Source organism: Lontra canadensis, unplaced genomic scaffold (assembly GCF_010015895.1).
Source record: "Lontra canadensis isolate GAN:19392208 unplaced genomic scaffold, GSC_riverotter_1.0 scaffold90, whole genome shotgun sequence".
NCBI lineage: Eukaryota > Metazoa > Chordata > Mammalia > Carnivora > Mustelidae > Lontra > Lontra canadensis.
In genome coordinates this window covers 5,914,639-5,931,247 of record NW_022631084.1, presented here as the reverse complement: position 1 = coordinate 5,931,247, position 16,609 = coordinate 5,914,639, and the positions used below count along the sequence as shown (strand labels likewise).

Genomic DNA, 16,609 nt, shown 5'->3' with positions numbered 1-16,609 from the left:
AATTGATATTTAATATTATTTATATGCTGTTGATTACCTAATTATCCTGCCAGTAGATCTTCTGTGAGAAATTAAATTAGAAAATTTATGGACAGCTATAAGAAAAAATACACAAAACATTAAAATCGCATTTTAAATTAGGCCTTATATGACATAAAACACTTGGAGGTTTGACAGTCTACTTTTGCCAACAATCTGTGGCAATAATCCTCCTTTGTCCATATAGAACGAATGAAAGCAAATGAAAGTCTACACAATTTTTATTTATTTGTTTATTTATTTAAAATTTTTAAAAAAGATTTTAAAAATTTATTTCAAACAGAGAGAGATCACAAGTAAGCAGAGCAGCAAACAGAGAGAGCAGGGGAAGCAGGCTCCCAGCTGAGCAGAGAGCCCAATGCGGGGCTCAATCCCAGGACCCTGAGATCATGACCTGAGCCGAAGGCAGAGGCTTAACCCTCTGAGCCACCCAGGGGCCCCAAAAGTCTACACAATTTTTAAAGCTTAAGTCTTAAAAATGCTAGTACAGCAAATTATGATTTTTGAAAGTACCACATCTCCTTATATTTTGTCTCATAATTTTGAGAGTTTCCAAGAGTGCTAGGACTGGCCATAGGGGTGATGGAACTCCCTACTTTGAGTGGAACATATTTTCTTATTCCTGCTTAAAGTGCTAGTAGGCAATACTTACTGAGCTCCTGCCATATTCCAGGCACTGCTCTAAAGTCTTTATGTGCTTAACTCATTTAATTGTCCCTGTAATCATTGGCAGTGGTTATAATTATCATCCCCATCTCACAACTAGGAGAGAGGAAGTTAAGTGATTGGCCCAGAGTCAACCCACCAGCAAGAGGGGAACCAGAGATCCCAAAGCAGGCTTTCTGGCTCCAGGGCCAGTACTCTTTGCCACCACTCTATACCACCTGCACAAGTATCAGGTGACAGTATGGAAAATTCACTGGTTTCTGAGTCAAGTGATTGGTTTGTCAAGTGCCTGCTATGCATAAGCCACTACTCTAGGTACTTTGTGTAGGGTGCTTAGGGATTTGTCACATGTCATTCTTCCCTTTTATTTCCTGAACCAAGAGATGGGAGATTAGGTAGAGCCTTTCTTTCTCATAGAATTGATGGCAAGGCTGCCAGAGCCCATAGTAGGCCCTCTTCTGGTGTCACCATGTAAGACCTTTTGGACAAGTTTTAACTCTAAGCCCTTTGTTACATTATTCTGCATTTTTACCTTTGTCCATTAGGAATTTGGGGAATATTCACCTCTTTCCAGTTGTGTGTGCATTTTCATAGTAACCATTCCCCCAAATGTCAGATGTCTACAGAAAGGAAGCAATAAGTTCGACTTTGAATATGAAGTTGATCTTGCTGGCTAGTGGTTCATAGAACTGCCCTGTGGTGAGAGCTTTGTCACCATGGCTGTCCTTCCCCAGTAGTCATCTCTGTAGTACAGTTTAGTGTGATTCCCAGGAGAGTGTCTCCTACCTTATGCCTGCCCCTTTCCTCTGGATTTAAATCTTTAGTGGAGATAGGCAAGGTGGACTTAGTATCACTGTATGAGAGAGCCAGGAAGGAAATGGCCTAAAAGCAGGAAAGAGTTCAGAGTGTCTTGGGAAAATAAAGGTCTAGTGTTACCTAGTCCAAAGGTAGACCTCCCTACTTCTAGGCCTCCCTCAACAGTTTGTACTTCAGTTTATAACAATAATACTTTTCGTGGGGGGGGGGGATAGTATTAACCTAACCTGTACTACACTCCAACCTTCCTGTACCCACCACCAACTTCTTACTGTTACAGATTCTCTTACTATCTTAAAATAACTCTCTAAGAATGCCATCACAGTGGTTTTTCAAGCCCAGATAGTGGCCATATAATATGTTCTGATTCATGAAGGATTACACGTTGTGAAGGAGCCAGTCCAGTGCGCTTTGGGGGAAAAAATGCCAACTGCTTCAGGCTTCGGATGACAAAGATTCCGTTTTAAAAAATTCCGTAATTCCAAATAATTAATTTATATAGATACTTCACCCAATCAAGGAAATAGAGCTTAGCTTCCATTGTCATCTCCCCTGCCCCCATTAACTATAGGCTGTGCCTGGAAACTTGCTTCCAGATAGTAGTATATGGAAAGGAAGGGAAAGTAACTTTTCAGGGTAGAAACTTGGCAAACATAACCTTGGCCATTGTAAGGTTAACATCAACAGTGATAAGACAGGTTGATAGCATGTACCCTTGATAAGATATAATGAGAATAGCATTCATCTCTTGACTTCCTCCCACAAACCCATAATCTGCACCTAACCCTAAGAAAAACATCAGATAAACACAAATAGAAGGACATTCTACAAAATATCTGACAAGTATTGCTCAAAACTGTCAAGGTCATAAAAAACAAGGAAAGTCTAAGAAACTGCTATAGAGCAGAGGAAGCTAAGGGGTCAGAAATCTAAATATAATGTGATTTCTTGGGACAGAAAAAGGACATTAGGAAAAAATTAGGAAAACCCTAATAAAATATTGAGTTCAGTTAATAGTCATGTACCAATATTGGCTTCTTAGTTGTGATAACTGGTAATATAAGATGTTAACTAGAGGGACAGCTGGGTGAGGGATATACCAGGACTCTGTGCTATGCTATCTTCACAACTTCTCTGTAAATCTAAAATAACTCTAAAATGAAAAGTTCATTTATGTATAAAAAAGCAATCAATAAATTGCTACTTAAAGCTATATAAATAACACACAATACTAACTTTGAGATACATAGACTTAATTTCACTTGTATTGATATTTTAAACTCTTGAATTTGGGAAATACAGTCCAAATAGAGCAGAGGGAAAGGAAGGAGGGAAATGAACATTTATTGAATAGTGTTATCTATTAGGCACATCGCCAAACAGCCACCCATCTCCTCTCCTTTGAAACCACAGTGACTATCTCATTGTGTAGAGCAGGAAATTGGGGCTATGAGTTTATAGGAAACCTCTCAAAGTTCTCCAGCTACTCAGGAGGCAACAGAACTGCAAATAAAAGTTAGGGGGTGGGAGATCAATCAGCAGGAGGGCTAACAGATGCCAGGAAGGGAGGCAGCAGGGAGACGGAGGCATGCCCCAGGTTTCCCAGTAATTGTGTGAAAATGGGTGTGTTTTCTGACCCGAAGCCTCCAAGAGAATAATAACGATCTTGGGCAATAAAACTTGTTACTGTTAAGGTAGGGGTCTATATAGTGAATGTTAAATGTAGTTGAGACCATTTCCTGTTTTCTGACAGGAATTATGTACAACTATGTAATGATTTCACTTCCTCTGTTTTATTGATAACACTTTTTCCATGGATTCAAGCTGATCTAAATTTTCCTATAGATTCCCAAGACAAGCCTCAAAAATACTGAACTTTTTTTGCATTTTGGATATCATAAGTGAAGAGCCAGGCCTCACACTGGGTACATACCAGTGTGGATACGTACCTCCGGTTAGCCCATATAATTTATACACAGGGCAAGAATAGTGTGTGCTTCTGTGAAATTTTCTTCTGTGTAAATTTTTTCCCTGACCTTCCAGTTGCTATGGTAATCTTTGCTTAACTAGCCTCTTGGCCTCTCTGGCTCCTACCCTTTTATCTCATCACCTGGGCTAGCAGCCATTTTATTCAAAGATACGACTTGATTAGTGTAAACAAATGTCATCACTTAGGTCTTCAGTATAGAGGGATTTTTTGTTTGGTTGGGTTTTTTGTTGTTGTTGTTGTTGTTTATTTTCTTTTGTCAAAGTAAGATATGTATTTAAAGCCTGAAAGTGCCTATTCATCCTTTGTGGTTGATATTTTATTTTATCATGTATTATTTTCTTCCAGTGTCAGACCATCAGAAGTCATAAATTTAGGTAAAAAATATAAGGAAAAAAATATCTTTATGGAAAAAACATGTAACCTTTACAATGGTGAAGTTATGCAAAAATCATCCAGTAAGTAATCACTCTTGACATATTTTAATCGTGTTACTATTTTATAGATTGGTATGAATATGACAAATAGCAGCTCTGTGTGCCTGGAATGCTGGTATTCCTTAATAAATGGGAAGGGAAAATCCTGTGGTCTCTGTTTGACAAAGGAGGAAAGTAAGGCTCAGAGACATCAGTGATTTGTCCAAGGCTGCACAGCATATAAATGGCAGAGTAGAAGGTCTAAGCCAGAAAACACACATAAATTGTCCATTATAGTTTTCAGAATAGGGTTGGCACAGAACGGCAATTATCTCCCATAAGTGTTTAAGAGATGAAAATGAATAAAAGCTCTTTTTGCTCTGAGAAGCCTGATATGAGCTTAGTTTGGGCTAACCAGAGAAAGAATTATAAAAAAAGATAATTGAAACAAAAGAATTATCAGACTGAAGGGTATTGTTTAGAGGTGTATAATAGGGACACCTGAGTGCCTCAGTCGGTTAAGCATCTGATTCTAGGCTTCAGCTCAGGTCATGATCTCAGGGTCATGAGATCCAGCCCTGAGTCAGGCTCAATGGGAATTTTCATGAGAATGTTCTTCCTCTGCCCCTACACACATACACACACACACACACACACACACACACACACACACACTCTTTCTCTCTCAAATAAATGAATCTTTAAAAAGAGAAGTGTAGGTGCGCCTGGGTGGCTCAGTGGGTTAAGCCTCTGCCTTCATCTTAGGTCATGATCGAGGGTCCTGGGATTGAGCCCCAAGTCGGGCTCTCCGCTCAGCAGGGAGCCTGCGTCCTCCTCTCTCTCTGCCTGCCTCTCTGCCTACTTGTGATCTCTGTCTGTGAAATGAATCAATAAAATCTTTAAAAAACTAAAAAAAAGAGAAGTGTAGTGAGAATAATTTCCAAAACTCCATCATAGGAAAATATTTCACTCACTGCCAATCCTGTGTAAACTTATGTCAAGGGGTAGTTGTAATTTCATAGAATAGATATGTTAATTTTAGAGTTTCTACTGAAATTTTGCTGTCAAATGTACACCATTATTTAATATTTGGTGCACATTTATAATCTAACCTACTCCATAGGTCTTTTTGTCAGGGTTACATGAGATAATATGTGTAAAGTACTTACAACAGGGCCTGGCATATTATGGAAACTTGATCCAATTTCTAATTACTCATGTTACTGTTATTATTATTACTATTATACCTTGGAGCATGACCTTTGGAGTGAAACATACTTGAGCTTAAGTCCAAGGTCTACTATTTACTAGGTCGGCAAATTCAGGCAAGTTATTAAAGTATCCTGAGCTTCGATTTCCTCATCTGTCAGAAGGGCAGAATGACACTTTACAGGTTGTGAAGATTTCTCTTTTGGTTTGACATAACATGTTGATTCTTAAAGTATGTCCCATGGCTGGCAGCATGAGCATCACCTGGAACTTAGAAATGTACATCCTGGGACCCCATCCCTACCCTACTAAATCAGAAATGGGAGGGATATACTGCCGCTAACGCTTTAACAAATCCTTCAGGTGACTGAGAAGCCTGGTTGCATTTGAGAACAGCGGACAGCACGTGACTTGTCCCATAGCAAGTGCTGACTATGTATTGGTTCATTTTCCTTAGATATTGAGCCACCACAATGACAAAAGCACAGTTCCTACCTTTGCAGGACTAATAGTCAAACAAACCTAAAATCACATCTTGAGTGAAGCTTTTTCCATTTTACCCCGTAAAGCAAAAAGAAAACTTTTTCCCATTGTCCAAGACTTTGCTTTTATATGCATGACTAAAGGAGCTTTCCTTTCCATCACCTCACTGTGTGCATCTTTAATACAATAGCACAGCTCTGGTTTACATGTTAGCAAAATTAAAAAGTACCTGCAAATTCAAAATTTCAGGTATGTTCTAAAATGCTGAAAACAAGATTCCATCTTACAAAAGATGCAGTTTCCTGGTAGATAAAAGAGAAACTGGAGCTTTCCCGAAACTGCAGAATACACAGTTTCAAGGGGAAATAGCAAAAGAACACAAAGAATAAACGAAAGGGGAGCCTCGAGTTCCTTTTGGTCCCTTTGAATCAAAGGGCCTTGGATTTATCATGAACAGCTGTGTTTATAGGGTTTGCTGATCGCAGCAGCTGTAGCAGCTGAGTAACAGAAAGGTTAGATTTTCAGAAGTTAACTTGGAAATGTGCTAGCTCCTTCTGAGGAACTAATGACACTGTATTTTGTTCATAGCCTCCCCTAAAACCTGCTGTTACGAAGGTGCATTTAGGTCGTTAAGCATCGGAGCCCTGAAAGAGCTGCCCGAAGTGAAGAAACCAGCTTTTCTTCTGGACCCAGAGAAATACTTCAGGGAAAAGCCAGAGGAGGAGTGTTCCCAAATTCCAGAGCCTCCATCGCTCTCTGAAAGTAAGTCCTCAGCCGACATTCCCTTCAGGACTCTCTCCCCATTACACTCAACCACTCAAAAAAAAAAAAAAAAAAAAACAGTCGAAGAGCATGGGAGTAACATGTTTGCCTTGTAGGTTGCCGTGAAAGAAAGCGTGGTTTGACTGTTAAGATTTATAGCTCAGCTGCTGATCTGTGCTCTCAAAAAGGGCAGCCAACAGGCTGGGATACATTAAAAGAATATTTTTATTTTGTCACTTTTCTGAAGTCAGAATGCCATGAATATATATTACGAGCCTGCCCTGGATGAGAACCCCTTCCCCCAGATAATCTCCATTTTCAAAACCGATACCAGAGACAGAGCTATCCTAAGGCTGCTTGAGAACAGAGTCTCTGACGATCTGGTTTTTGTTCTTTGCGAATGGAATACTATAAATAGAGGTACTTAATGCACATTGTATTAGAGACTTCCAGCTGCAGTGCTGGGCTTAGATAATGAAAGGACAAGAAAGCTTCTCTCAGAAAAATAGAAGTGCACGATCTCTGAAGATTCAGGAACAAGGTGTGCAAAAGAATGCTCTCTTTTTCAGATGGTTAGAGCCTTCCGAGTTGCTAGGAATTTGAAGAACAGTTTCTGTGGAGAAATCCTACCCGCATTGAGAGGCCCTAAGGGGGTGCAGGAAACACAACCTGAATCTCAGTGACGCACTCAGAGAGCATATGGACACTGCAGGGAACTCATTTAAAATAATTAATGAAAAGCGTATATTTCCAACTTGTCACAGTCAAAAGATCAGAACTAAACTCGAATCATCTGAGATCTGTGGTTTCTAAACTTTTCAAATCGTCTGAGATGAGAGGTCAGCATCATCCTTGAGAAAGGATAACCCTTGTAGGAGGGAGGCATTTCTCTATGTCTACACTGGAGGACGTTTTAGCCCCACGTCTTCGCTGGGTTCCCTATGGGAAAGAAGAACAGCTGGTCAACTTTTTTTTTATTTTTTTGAAATTCCACTTTGTGTGCAAGGTACAGCTGTCATTCCTCATTGCCATAGTTTCCAGTCTAATTATTATCAGCCTTCTTTTGCCTTTACTCAAGAGTTTTTCTTTTCTAAACTTACAATCATTTATCTGGTCTCTCGAAGTTCATCTAATGGTTTCTGCTCATTTCTTTTAAAACCATGAATCCGTAAACTTCGGGGCTCTACATAACCATTTGTGCATCTGACAGGGCTTTCAGTCTATCACCCTGTACCCCCCTAATCTCAGGAGGATTCATCTTTTAAGAATAAACATGAGAGGTACTTATCCTCTTGAGTCACAGACAGAAGAGAATCTGGGGAACAGACAGTAAGAAAAGATCCACAGAATAAGGACAAAGTGTGAAGACAGTAGAGACATAGGAGTACCTGGGTGGCTCCGTCGGTTGAGCGTCTGCCTTTAGCTCAGGTCGCGATCTCGGGCGGGGTCCTGGGATGGAGCCCCTTGTCAGGCTCTCTGCTCAGGGGGGAGCCTGCTTCTTCCTCTCCCTCTGCCCCTCCTTACCCCTTTCTTTCTCTCTCTTTCAAATAAATAGAATCTTAAAAAAAAAGACAGTAGAGACATAGGACATTTACAGGGGAGGAAACCAAGATGGAGCAATCAGAACTGAGGGAGAAGGAATAGAAGACAGGGAGTATACAAAAGCTGGGGAGCAAGAAAGCGGGAGAGGTCAACAGTGAGGGCAGCAAACACCTCTCCTCACGGTGCAAGCTCCCGCACTCCTGTGAGGAGCCGTGTACAGTCTGCAGCAGGAGAATTCTTCCCTATGGGTAGGTGGATGTGTGTGGGGAGGTGGGGGGTAGACGGCTGAATAGACATGCCTAAAATACTGTAATACATTTTCAAAGACATTTTTTTTCTCCTGGAATTTTGCAATATATTTTTTTCCTGTAATTTCCACAGTTTTTTTTTTTTTTTAAAGATTTTATTTGTTTGACAGACAGATCCCAAGTAGGCAGAGAGGCAGGCAGAGAGAGAGAGGGAGCGGACTCCCCGCCGAGCAGAGAGCCCGATGCGGGGCTCGATCCCAGGACCCTGGGATCATGACCTGAGCTGAAGGCAGAGGCTTTAACCACTGAGCCACCCAGGCACCCCACAGTTTTTTGGTTTTTTTCTTTTTAAAGATGTTTTACTTCTTTTTTAAAAATTTTCTTCTTCAGCTTTTTATCCTTTGCTCTCCTTTCAGTATTTCCAGTTACCTGCCTTCTCTGCAAATGAAAATAGTTCTTTTTTTCTTAGAGTTCCATCAATGTAAGGGAGAGACAGATGCAGACTTTGAGGACAATGGAATGCATGACATGTGATACCATGTTCTGTGGACACACCAAGGGAGAAGCCAGACCAGCTGTGGCTGGGGCATAAGAAGCAGTGCTGAGTGGTGGTCACACACTTGGGAAGGGCAGGAGTCCACAGGGTGAAGGAGGAGGAAAAAAAGTCAAGATCAAGGAAATAGTGTAAGGAAAGGCACGTCAGGGATGAAGTAGGGCAGAAATCTACGTGATTCCAAGGTGGCTGCACTGGGAGACATTAGGTAAGTGAGTCTGACACACATGAGTAGAGTTTAGAATGTGTTGAGTTTGAGGTACTGGTGTGCTTTTTAGAAATCACGGTCTTGAGGATGACAGAGGACTGTAACAGGCTTTGTATGATATCCTATGGTGTTCAACTAGCAGATACTGCAATAATGTTTGCTCATTTATGTATTTAGCCTTTCCTTTTTTTTTTTTTTAAGATTTCTTTTATTTATTTATTAGAGAGAGAGAGAAGGAGAGAGAGAGCATGAGCAGGGAGAGCAGCAAAGGAGAAGGAGACTCTGACTCCCAGCTAAGCAAGGAGCCTGATGTGGGGCTTGATCCCCAGATGCCAGGATCATGACCTGAGATGAAGGCAGAAGCCTAACCATCTGAGCCACCCAGGTGCCCCTATCTTTAGCCTTTTCTGAGGTAGATACTGAATGCCTCTGTGCACAGGCTGGTCTCTGTGCTGGACGCTGGAAACAAAGATTTAGCATGTAGAGGCCCAGCCTTCAGAGATCTTGAAGACTAGTTGGCAAAATAGCTAAGGAAATGAATAATTACGTTTTACACCAAGGGCTGTGATAAAGATATGCACTGGCTTCCATGGGACCACATAGAGATTCATAGATTTTTTTTTTTTTTAGAAATCTGGTTAGGTCAAGCTAGATACTAAAAGTCAAGTTGCTATTAGTCAGAAAAGAAAAAAAGGGGAATGATATTTCTGGCAAAGGAGTAGCTTATGCAAATGTAAGGTAGTATGAGTAAGGAGTGCTAAGTGAGCTACGCATAGTTCCAAATGGCTAGTTCTAGAAGGGGCATGGCAGAATTAAGGCTAGATAGGTAAATGAGGGCCAGATCATGGAGCACTTCGTGTACTATGCTAAAGACCTTAGCATTTATTTTATCAGAAAGGAGAACCCATTGGAATGTTTTAGTCAAGTATTTTGAATTATTCCATTTCATCTCTTCTATTAATTCTTCTGTTTTTGTATCTCTTTGTATTACTCTTTTAGTGATTTCTCCAGAGTTTACAATACTCTATTCTGTTCTCTTTATTCCTACTTGTAATAGTAAGCTTCTACTGAGATTATTTTTCTTCAGCCTGAAGAATGTCCTGCTGTATTTCTTATAATGTGGATCGGCTGGTGAGTAATTTCCCTAGCTTTTATGTGTCTGAAAAATGCACTTGTTTCATTTTGGCTTTGGAAGGATATTGTCACTGGGTTTAAAACTCTAAATAGTAGTGTTGGGCTTTTTTTGTTGTTGTTGTTGCTTTTTTCCCTTTCTGCTTTTTAAAGATAGTGTCCCATTGTTTCCTTGCTCCCATAATTCCTGTTTAAAATTCAGCTCTTAATATTATTGTGGCTTCTTTGATGTAGTATCTTTTTTTTTTTTTTTAATCTGGCTTCTTTAAAGATTTTTCTCTTTATCTTTAGTTTTGAGCAGTTTGATCATGATGGATATAAATACACATTTCTCAGTCTTTATATTGTTTGGGGTTGATAGGAATTCTCAATTAAATCTTTTTTCAGTTTTGGACAATTCTCAGCCATTATCATTTTGTATATTGTTTCTTTCTAATTCTAAATCTCTGTCCTTCTGGGATTGCAAATTTGCATATGTTAGACATTTTTTCCGTCATAAATGTAAATGTTTCTTACATTCTTCTCTTCTGTCCATTTTATTTTCTTCCTTGGGCTTTATTTTGGGTACTTTATATTGACTAGTCTTCGCTTTGAATTCACTAACCCTGTCTTTGCCTGTCTGCTCTTAAACTCATGTGATCAGTTCCCAATTTCAGATTTCACATATACATTTTCTTCAGTTCTAGGATGCCATTTGAAACCCTTCTTATGTAGATTCTAATTCTCAGTTGAAATTACTCATGTTTTCATTCATTTTGTCAAAATTTTCTGTTTTAATACATTTATAACAGTAATTCCAAAGCTTTGGCTTGCTAACATCAATATCTGAATGATCTTGGGATCTGGTTCTATACCGTCTATTTTTTCCTCATGGTTTTCCTTCTCCTTTACAAGTCTTATAATTTTTGTACATTTTTTAAAATTGTATGACAGAAATTATGTATGTCTGATCTATAGATACTAAAATTAATGTTATTTTCTCCCAGAGATAGTTTACCTTTTCCTTAATTGGACAGAGAACCTGAAGGGCAGATCACATTAATTCAATTAGGAATTGAGCTCGGTCAGTGCTTGGTTAAAGCTTTAGTTAGATTTAGTCCATTTCTGATTTCAAATGTCTGTTTTAAGCTTCTTCTTTTATTGGTATCTTGTCTCCTAAGTACTGCAAATTTACAAGGAATATTACTTTGCCTCTCCAGTCCAATCCACAGTCTCTAACACCCTAGCATTCAGAAAACATCTGTAGGGAATACTGGCCATAATTATGGATTTTCTGTAGATTCCAGCATATCACACCAACCCACAGTCATCAGAACTCTTCTGATTTTACATCTCCTGAGAAAGGTCTCTTTGTCTATGGCAATCCTGTTCCTTAGCAATGTACAGACAGAATAAATCCACAGAGGGAAGAAAATATTTGGCAATCTTAGCCCATCTAAGAAGGGTTCTGCCAGCTCCAGAATTTTAATTTGATAATCTTTGCTTCCACGACCCTCTGATAGATTTTAAAATATTAATTTCTGTAATTTACCTTTTTTTGTTTGTTTTTCTGTCTGGTGCAATGAGAAGGATGACATACCACTACCTATTAAATCCTACCCAAATTATAAGCAGACATTACAAAAACTCAAGGAAACCCAAGAAAAATATATAAAAAAATAATAATGCATCATAATAAGTTTTTGAAAGTAGTGATAAAGAGAATCCTCAGTAATCACTAGAGAACAAAAAGGAATAAGAATAAAGGCAAGAATGACAGCATACATCTGACCAGAAACCATGCCACCGGGAGTACACTGGAGAAACCATTTTTAAAGTAATAAAGGGAGTGTGTGTGTGTTGGGGGGTGGGGTGGGCGGAGAACTCCCCAACCTAAAATTCTTTACTCGGCAAAAAATATTCTTCAAAAGTAAAGGTGAGATGAACTCTTAAAAAAGAAATCCTATCCCAAACCAAAATTTGTATTGAGGGGTACCTGGGTGGCTCAGTTGGTTGAGTGGCTGCCGTCAGCTCAGGTCATGATCCCAGAGTCCTGGAATCGATTCCTGCCTCAGGGTCCCAGCTCCGTAGGGAGTCTGCTTCTCCCTCTGACCTTCTACCCTCTCACGCTCTCTCTCAAATTAAAAAAAAAAAAAAAATCTATTGAAGTGTTTAAAACAGGAAACTGATATGACCAGTTTTCCATTTCAGAAAGCTTTCTGGAAACTGTGTAATAAATGCTTTGTAATGGGACTGGACGGAAGGCTGCATATTATAGTACTAGGAGCTAGTTGTTTGCAGCTGGCTCTCTGCTTTGGAATCCTTACTTTGACTTCCTCTAGTTGTTTATGGACAAATTACATAAACCTCTAAGTCTCAGCTTTCTCATGTATAAAATGGGGCTAACCATGCCTGATTTTGAAGTTGTATGCTACAGCTGACTTTAGCACAGTGACTAGTACATAACTAAACACTCATTAAATGGTATGTGTTATTATTTTAAAGATAAGGAGACCCTAGAAAGGAAATAGCAAATTTGAAAAATGTTAAGGAGATTGAGTTTAAAGGGTTATGTGCCTTGATGAGATGTGAACACATGTATGACTCAGGTTTCTAGCTTGGAAAACTATGTCCAAAAAAGGAGACTATTATTAAGAGAGGAAATATAAGAGAAGAAGATGGTTTAGAGATGGTTTTCAAAATACGTTGAGATGGAGGTGCTTGTGGGACATCAACCAAGAAAAGCTCACGCTTTTCCAAGAAACTGACTATAGTAGGAAAGAACGGCGGTAACTGAAGAGCAAGTATAGACATGTTTCAGAGTTTATGTTCTTGTTATGTTCACTTTCTTGTTCTGATTTTAGCTATAATATATGGGTGTTATAGAAAATTGGCTAGTAGAAGGTAAAGAGAACTCTAAAGAACACAGGAATATCAGATCTAACAAACAGCCACTGCACCCTCAGACCTGAGGGAGACCGAGGAAGATGCCCCTCCCAGCTGGGGTGGTCACCCAGACCCCACAGGAGAGGGCTCGCCAGTGTCTCACTGGATGGTGAGGTGGCAGAGCAGCCGCAGGCGGAACTGCTGATATTCTGCTTTCGGGTGACATGAGAAGCCATCCACAGGGAGGGGCTGCATCTCTGAACTCACTACAAAGCCACCAAAAGAGTACAGTGGAGGCTGTTCACAGGGAGGAGTCATACTGGCAGACCTCCACTTCCCTCTTGGGGTAAGCAGGAAAGCCATTCACCAGGTGGTGCCAGACAGGTGACAAGGAATGCTGCTAGTTCTGGGCTGTGGGGTCGCCATGCTTGTACCATGGGCGTCTGGAGCTGGGAAAGCCTCTGTGTGGACTTGGTCCTGGGGGAAATCATGCTGTAGGAATCTAACTGCTAGAGAAACTGCACTGCAGGAGCATGGTGACACGAGCACCCACCTGGGAGAGAAATCCACTTCTCCAGTGTCCATCTAGGGTCCTCTCGTGACAGGGATCAGCATCAACCAACTGGCAAAAGAGATATTTACAGGGCTGTAGTCCATTATGCCAAAGTAAGCAGTGAAGAGTGGATTTGGAGCTGAGGGGCAATATATTAATAACTGGCATATTATCCTCTTAACTGTATCTTCATGCTCTTTTCCTCCCATTCCTGGCCTTTTACATTATTTTGGATCTTTTGAAATTGCTGTCAGTATTCCCATTACGTTATAAGGTATTAATGGCTATGGTTGTCTTTTGGGAGAATTTCCATTTATAAAGGGAATAGAACTTGGGAGACTCAAAGCAATAATGGTATAAAGGCAATTATTTCAAGCATACCCTCGTCTTCAAATCAAGACTCTACCGCTTGCTAGCTGTATGACTTTGAACAGGTCAATTAACTTCCCGTGCCTTAGTTTCTTCAACTAAAAATGGGCATCTTATTAGTTACTGCCCTCGTAAGGTTGCTGTGAACATTAAGTGAAATAATATAGGTGAAGCCCCTAGCATAGGACCTGATACCTAATAAGAATTTGATACATTTTCTTTATTGATAATATTTTACTGTTATTATTCCAATATTAGTCCACTTAACAGCTTTATGCTATAGAAGCTATTATTGTCCTTATTTTCTGTAAGAGGAGTCTATGGCCTAAACTCTGGCATTGACATAAAGAATCTGGAGCATAGACCTGAAGAGTTCAAATGAGTTAGCTGGTCTCACGTAACTAGTAAGAGATGGGCCCTACATGAGGAATGTCCACGTTATTCAGTTGTTCGTGTTGTTACTATTTCTAGGTGTCATCTCCCTTGTTCAAATAGCATTCAAATCATGTTCCCTAGGCAGCGTATTCTTTTTTGTAAATTCAGTTGGCCAACACACAGCACATTATTAGTTTCAGATGTAGAGTTCAGTTATTGATCAGCTGCGTATAACACCCAATGCTCATCCCATCACAGAGCCTTAATCCTTAATGCCCATCACCCTATTACTCCAACCTCCCCCGCCACCTCTCCTCCAGCAACCCTCAGTGTGTTCCCTGTGTAGTTGAGAGTCACTCATGGTTTGTCTTATGCCGAGCAAAATAAGTCAATCAGAGAAAGACAATGATCATACGGTTTCACTGATATGTGGAATATAAGGAATAGCACAGAGGATCATAGGGGAAAGGAGGGAAAACTGAATAGGAAGGAATCACCTAGGCAGCTTATTCTTGTTTTTTTTTTTTTTTAAGATTTTATTTATTTATTTGACAGAGAGAGATCACAAGTAGGCAGAGAGGCAGGCAGAGGGAGAGGAGGAAGCAGGCTCCCTGCTGTGCAGAGGGCCTGATACGGGGCTTGATCCCAGGACTCTGAGACCATGACCTGAGCCGAAGGCAGAGGCTTTAACCGTCTAAGCCACCCAGGTGCCCCTAGGCAGCTTATTCTTATACTTATTTCTGAAATCAGCCATTTTACTATAATATTACCCATTTTACTATAATATTACCCATTTTTATCACTTCATTGAAAATTGTTCATCTCCTTTTCAGGAGGATGCCGCTGGATTAAAAAAAAATGTTATTGTAAAACAGCACTTAAAAAACTCAATTACCAACATACCCCCCTTCACATTTTCATTACCACAGTCTACCTTAGATCTTTGTGTTGCATTTTACACACACTCCTGCAATCCCAAAAATTACAGTGTGTGGAAGGTTATTTGGCAATTGTGTGATGAGAGGCATTCTGCCAGACTTACTTCCAATATTCTAAACTATCACTTGGAACTAGGGACAGTTTTCAAACACTCCATAATCCCCTGGTGACTTTTTAGTCTTACCTACTGGGTTTTTAATGTCCTTTTGTATTCTCTTTCTTTTCCTTTCAAGTTAAAACATCTTTCATACTCCCTCTTTAGCTTCCAAGTTGTTCCCTGTGGGTTCTCAAACAGCTTGAAATCCCTCTTTGATATGCCTTATTCAAAAACCTGGCAAAGACTTAGAAATGTGTGTGGGTCAGGTTTCACCTGCAAATCCCTAGAACCCATTCATACTGTATCTGTAAAATCTTTAAAATTTCCAGTGTAGGGAAAATGCTGCATTAGTGGTACCTCAGGTGAATTGTGTGGTTCTTGTTGTTGTTCTGTCAGAGGCAAAATGAGTGGGACAATTAAAGATATGATTTTGTTGCAGGTTATTGCATAGGGAGAGTATCTGTTAAAGAACTCTGAGAGAAAAGGAAGCAGGCTTGAGCTGTTACAGAGGCAGGTTCATGAATCCATGAGTCTTACTAGACTTCTGGGGAAGGGTACAGAGGGTCTTATCTCAGAGTATGACACGAAAGAGAAGAGGAATTTCTTAACTGTCTCTGCTTTCCAGGAGTGCAGGGCTCATGTAAAGTTTGACATTGTCAGTCCCCTGCTTTTGTTCCGGAAATACTGCTCATCATGGAACAACCCAGAGGTGATCATAAACCTTCTGGGGGGACAAAGCAGCATCTCAGAAGTAGTCTTTCAAGGATTCTTCTTGGTGTTGCTTCTGTAAAACCAGTTGAACCATACATTGTGAGTTGGAGACAAAGGTCAGTTGTTCTGGGTTCTGGAGATCCTGCGAGAAAAGGACAGCTACAGGCATGTAGGGTCTAGACAGGGATTTGAGCTGTCGAGTTTTGGTTCTCAGTTGTAGTCAGGTGTGAGAAGAATGGGGAGGCTTACTTTGGACTATTGTAGTCAGAAACTAAATGAAACTGGAAGAATTACACATCTGTAAAAATTGGCAATTTGTTCATGTTAATAATCTCTAGTCAAGGGACGCCTGGGTGGCTCAGTCAGTTGGGTGGCTGCCTTCGGCTCAGGTCATGCACCCGGCATCCTGGGATGGAGTCCCACATCAGGCTTCTTGTTCGGCAGGGAGCCTGTTTCTCCCTTTGCTTCTGCCTGCCACTCTGCCTGCTTGTGCTTGCTCTCTCTCTCTCTCTGACAAATAAATAAATTAAAAAAAAAAAAAATCTCCAGTCCATCTACAGGTCGGTTCTGAAACTGGTTTTTCCAAAGAAGGAGAGGAAGTCAATTTAAACTCTACCAGATGAGACAGAATTTGTGTATC

At 40.2% G+C, this 16,609-nt stretch overlaps 1 protein-coding gene across 1 annotated transcript in view; it reads left to right on the top strand.

Annotated features, from left to right (window-relative positions):
* Window positions 1–16,609, top strand: part of WDR49 (WD repeat domain 49) — a 128,790-nt gene that overhangs the window by 103,419 nt on the left and 8,762 nt on the right. Inside the window, exons 16-17 of the mRNA XM_032836090.1 lie at window positions 3,857–3,966; window positions 6,205–6,378. Coding sequence (XP_032691981.1) covers window positions 3,857–3,966; window positions 6,205–6,378 — 284 coding nt within the window. The remainder of the gene's footprint in view (window positions 1–3,856; window positions 3,967–6,204; window positions 6,379–16,609) is intronic.